General features: G+C 43.8%; 1 protein-coding gene across 1 annotated transcript in view; it reads right to left on the reverse strand.

Moving 5' to 3' along the window:
• Positions 1-5,675: 5,675 nt before the first annotated feature.
• LOC119287816 (dormancy-associated protein homolog 3-like) overlaps positions 5,676-6,072 on the reverse strand; it is a 1,662-nt gene continuing 1,265 nt past the window's right edge. Inside the window, exon 3 of the mRNA XM_037567439.1 lies at positions 5,676-6,033. Coding sequence (XP_037423336.1) covers positions 6,009-6,033 — 25 coding nt within the window. The 3' untranslated portion in view covers positions 5,676-6,008. The remainder of the gene's footprint in view (positions 6,034-6,072) is intronic.

The following is a 6,072-nucleotide window of genomic DNA, read 5'->3' on the forward strand; positions in this document are numbered from 1 at the left end:
TTTCGGGCTCTGGCAAATTCTCTGTCAACTCCCTATACAGAGAGCTTTCCCGCGGCCAGATCTCGTCGGCGGCCACGGAGCTTTGGAAGGCTAAAATTCCCCTCAAGATCAAGGTCTTCCTCTGGCAACTTTGCCAAGATCGCCTTCCTACCTCTATTAACCTTGCTAAACGTAATGGCCCCGCCTCCAGCCCCTGTGCGCTGTGTGGGGTCCCAGAAGATGCTAACCACGCTTTCTTCCGGTGCTCTTTGGCTCGTTTTGCCTGGAGCGCGGTCCGTGCGGCCGCGGGAGTGGATTGGGATCCACGCTCCCGACCTGAGCTCGTGTCTTCCTTGTCTCTGGTTCAAGGCACGTCTCGTAGGGTCATGTGGACTTGTGCGGCGGCTATGCTATGGGCTATTTGAAATATCCGTAACAAGTTTACTATTGAGGGTGTGTTTCCCTCGCATCCCGCTGCCGTTATCTTCAAATGCATCGTGTTCTTGCAGCAATGGGCTCCGTTGGAAAGACAACATGACTCTGATCTCCACCGCCAAGCTATCTGTCGTCTGTGCTCCATCTACTCCGAGTCCCGAGCCCCATCGTCCGATCCGTTGGCTGCCGCATAGGGATAGGCAGCCCCTTTTGGTCCTCGCACCTCCCGAGCCTGCGTGCTCGTTGTTTTGGCTGATATCGCCTTGTACCGCACCTATTCGCTCGTCTCGCGGTCGTTTCCTTAACTTATTTGCCTCATCTGGCGCCGTGTGTTGGTCTTGTGGTTGTGATACTCTGCCTAAGTTGTGGGCTTTAGTAATTTAAAGCCGGACGTCCCTAACGTCTATGTTCTAAAAAAAAGATCATCGCACACCGAGTATGATAACTTGAAGACACCCATAATGTATGTCGGCAAGGCCTGTGCCACTGACTTAATTAGAACCTCTCTACCTGGCTGGGCAAGGAGTTTATCACCCTACTGAATCAATCGCTTTGTGAGACTTGTTTGCATGTTCTGAAACCGTCCTTTAGACATACACCCTTCTGGTGTTGGAAGGCCCAAATATTTTTCCTCAAATACCAGACTTGTAACTCCCAACACATCTCTTATTTGCTCCAGTATCGTCACCGGGCAAGCAGCATGAAAAAATATAGAGCATTTGTTATAGTTCAAGCTTTGGCCAGTGGCCGTGCCATACAATTCCAGGGCAGCCTTTACACTATCCGCGTGGGCACTGGAGGCCTCAAATAATAACAAGGTATCATCAGCAAATAGCAAACGGGATATACCAGGAGCCCTTCTACATACCTTAACAGGGGTAATCTCACCCAAAGACACTATGTTCTTTAAAATTGCTGACAAGCCATCCGCCACAAATAGGAATAATAATGGTGATAGAGGGTCACCTTGCCGAAGACCACACGTCGGTGCAAATGAATCCAAGAGGGTACCATTTAATTTGATAGAATACCTCACCGATGTGACACACGTCATAACCCAGCCAATCCATCGTTCAGTGAAACCCACCTTTTGCATCACCTGCCTCAAGAACAATCAATCCACTCTGTCATAAGCCTTTGACAAATCTAGTTTGTAAGCACAGATGCTCTTTTGTTGGGTCCTTCTCCTGCTTGATGTAATGGATGCATTCAAACGCAACAAGGGCATTGTCCATTACCATCCTTCCAGGAATAAAGGCGCTCTGCTCCGGAGAAACTAAATTTTCCAATAGTGGTCATAACCGGTTCACCAGGCACTTCGAAATGATTTTATAAATAACATTAGAGAGGCTAATGGGTCTGTAATCAGAAATCTTAGCAGGGTTAGATATTTTTGGAATAAGAACAATGGAAGTAGAATTTACCCCATGAGGCATTATTACCGTCTGGAAGAAATCCTTAACCGCAGCTAAAACATCCTCTTTGATAGTACTCCAATTCCACTGAAAAAACCTTGCCGAAAAGTCATCCGGTCCGGGAGCCTTTAGTGGCCCAATCTGAAACAATGCATCTGAAATTTCTTTGTCCGTAAATGGAGCACAAAACTTGACATTATCTTCCTCCGAAATCTTAGCCTCCAAAAGATCAAGGACCAGCGAAGCATCAAGTGAGGGATCAGCAGCAAAAATAGTCTGGAAGTATTCATTTGCTATTTTTCCCATCGCAGCAAAATCTGAATGTACTATGCCAATACTATCAGTGACTTGACATATTTTATTCTTCCTCGCTCTCCATTCAGCCTTGCTCTGATTTTTTTTGGCATTACGGTCGCCCTCCTTCAGCCAAGAAATCCTAGACCTCTGAAGCCACATCATCTCTTCTTGATATAGCAACTCATTCATTTTATCCGTCACCCTCCGGATGTCCTGTTGATCTGCATTCATATGCATAAGCTCCTCCAATTGCGACCTAGACTTGGCTAGCTCCCTCGTAACGTTACCAAATTTCTTGCTCCATGATCCGAGACACAACATTGTTCTAGTCAATGCATCCCGCAGTTGGCCAATGTTTTGCACACCTCCAACCGCCTCCCAAGCATTTTTTATCACTTTTGGTAATGTCCCATCTCTCTCCCAGAAGAGTTCATACCTCCTGCTTCTTGGCCCCGTCGGAACCTCATCAGGTGAACTTTTAAGTACCAAAGCCACATGGTCGGAACAAGGCGACGGGACATGCAGAACTGATGAAAAGGCAAACATATTTCTCCAATCATTTGTAGCTACAGCTCTGTCCAAATATACGTGCACATTTCCAGAACCCGACCTCTTGTTATCATAAGTAAATGGGGCACCAACGAATCCAAGATCCACCAAACCGCAGGTTTCCAATGTATCTCTGAAAGCTACCATCTAAGATTCAGCCCTGGGGGTTGCTAACATGTGCTCAAAGTCCCAAAGCGCCTCATTAAAGTCTCCCACCACTAACCATGGCAACTCATTTGTACTCTTCAAGGACTGTAATTTTGTCGACATGAGATGTTTATTTTCCACTCTTGGTTCCCCATACACACAAGTAATCCTCCATTGATCGGCGTCTCGATTAACTCGTACAAGAGCATCGATATGTCATTTATTTTTATCTATAATGTCCACCTCATAGGACTCATGCCAGAAAAGTGCGAGACCACCACTCATGCCACTACTATCAACACCACAAATACCATTGAGGCCTAGACGACCCCTTATTCTCTTCTTCTCTTCTTTCTGTCTCGTTTCACATAAGAAGACTAACGTGGGGGAATGCGACTAACATAACGTCGCTAGTTCACGAACTGTCCGGGTATTCCCTCCACCCCGGCAGTTCCAACTGAGAAGAATCATTGTGACCGGCGGCCCTCCGCCTCAGAGGCTGCCTCAATAGACATATCAACATTATCTCCCTCAACACCCTCTCCATGTTGTCTCCTTTCCACAAAGGGGGCCTTGCCAGGTGTAGAATTCACACCTCCTCCAACCGAAGCTTCTGTTGCATCCCCACTCTCAATCATCATAACTGTACTTGACACTTTCCCCACCAGATTTTGCATTCCCTGTACTCTGATATTGATAGTACCATCTGCACAGATCAGCCTTTTGCGGGCATTATTCCCCTCCTCCCCTAATGCTTCAACGTGATCTTGCGGTTGATTCACATATCCATATCTGGTTCTACGCCCTGCTCCACTGTTTGATCTTCCTCCTCTTCCTCTGCCAACATCACCATCCCCTCTACCAGCGTGGCCATGGCCCCCAGCTGCACCACCACCCCTTCCTGAACCCGGCCATCCTCCTCCTCTACCACCACCCGGGCCTCCTCCATTAGGTTCATTATTCCAGTGCAAATACTCACCCCATTCACATGTATCAGGCTCATGTATGCCATCACCACAATCGTCGACGATATGTCCCATGCAACCACAATAGAAACAAAAGTCCGGAAGCTTCTCATAGAAGACAGGGTATTTCTTCCTTTCTTTCAAAGTGATCGGCACAAATCTCACAAGAGGTTTATTAACATTCACAAACACTCTCACACGCAAATGGCTAGAAGGGTTAATCTTCCCTTCATTAACAATGACAGTAAACGGTGGTTCCCCTACTTTCTTCGCCACCTTCTCCACAAGTTCTTTTTTCCTTGTCAAACCATCCGTCAAACCTTTGATTCTCGCCCAAAGAGGATACATATCAAGTGCATATTCAGCAACGTTTGTGAATCCATCATACTCAACAAGTACGACGGGATCTCTTCTAAACTGCCAAGGTCCTCCGTCCATCACCCGCTTCCAATCTCCTAAGCAATGGCACTGTGCCAGGAACAGATTTGGGCCCTTAATGTTGAAGGTCACCCCTTGCGCACATACCCATGCATTTCTCATGGAATTCAAAAGGGTAGCATGGCTAAACGGTCTCATGGTATGAACCCTAAACAGGGCCAACCACCGCACCTCCTTGATCAAATCCTCCAACTCCCCAGAGAGGTCCAGGTCTTCTTCTCCTTCATTCCTAACTGAAATAAGAGAAGCACCGGGCTATGGGAAAAATGGGCTACCCTATTTTTTTTACAAATGTAGGAAAATTAGTGTTTCAAACATTGAAAGGTTACAAACTTTTAAAAACTTTAAGAATTTAAAAGTTCTCACGAAATTTGAAATTATTCACAAATTTAAAGTTCTCATGAAATTTAAAAATATTCACAAATTTAAATGCTCAATACTTTTAAATAAAATCACGAATTTAACTGCACATGAATAATTTTCAAAAAGATATGAATTAAAACTGAAAAAATAAATAACCAAAAGGTTTATAATAAATAACAAGAAAATTGTTCCAAATCCTGCACAAAAGGAAACAAAACATAAAATAAAAAAAATATTTCTATTGGAAGAAAAATGACAAACAGGTCGAATCTAGTAGATATAAAGTGTCCTGAAGAAAATTACAGCAAAATTGGAACAAAAAACTGCTCAATGCTAAGCGAAGGAAAGCTAATTGGGCCAAGGCCCAGACGATATCAGGGTGTGCAGTTTATACGAAAAGACAACTCTGCTTCACTATGAGCGAAGAATAGGAAGTAGCAACTTGCGACTAATTGTCGGAAAATCACATATCCTTTGCCCTGTAATGGATCGACCTATTCCTCAAGTTTCATTTCAACATCTCATGGTCTCGCCCCACCAGTTCACTAGAATTTTTCTTCCCGGTTTTATTTCCAGAGTAGATTTCTATATCTGTTTAACTTTTTTAAACGATTTTTTATTAGTTTCTTTTTTTCTAGTTTTATTCATTTTCTTGTTACCTTTTATATTCTATTAGAAAATTTTCAAAAAAACTAAAAGTGTTAATGGTTTCTTAGAATATTCAAGAAAGTAAGGAAAATGATCAAGAATCTTAAAAATGTTCACTTTTCTTAAAAATATTTATAACTTTTTCTTAACATTCACTTTACAAACTTTTTTTGTAATGAAAAATATTTCATAGTTTTGGCTATGAGGAATCAACTGTTTTGTCTTTTGGTCTTTCTCAAGCAATTTTGTCCGATGACCCATTAGCTGGGTAGAGGGTAGCTTATTTTTGGCAGTCACTCATAAGTTCCAAAAGACCCGGCCGTTAAACAGGTAAGTGGATCTGTTTCATTGGAGGGTATGATTTAGTGTGTCAGATTTAGGGTGATTTGTTGCATTTAACTCCACACACACATGGTCCTCAATTATAGTACATGGAGAATGATAGTAGGAAAAGGAAGCATGGTCGAACACTTGCATTGCATCCTCATTTCAGCGCTCATCTCCTCCACACGCACCAAAAGGCGCCCTCAAGGCAACACATCTTGATCGGAACCTACTACTGCAGCACTCCTAACCACATCACATACTTTGGCACCCCGAAAGGGCACACAACTACGTAAAAGAAGAGAAAAGATAGTGCACTTAGTTAACACAACGATTACACAATAGCAGGTATCCATATCGCGTGGCGGACACGTTGCCTCAAACACGTCAGCTACCTCCTCTTCTTCTTCGACCGATTATTTCACACTCCGGTCGTGCTTCTTTATTATCAGTCCAATGAACTGATCACCACCCTGCAAGCACGTCGATCCGAAGTTAGAACGGTACCAGTG

This window comes from Triticum dicoccoides, chromosome 4A (genome assembly GCF_002162155.2).
Source record: "Triticum dicoccoides isolate Atlit2015 ecotype Zavitan chromosome 4A, WEW_v2.0, whole genome shotgun sequence".
NCBI lineage: Eukaryota > Viridiplantae > Streptophyta > Magnoliopsida > Poales > Poaceae > Triticum > Triticum dicoccoides.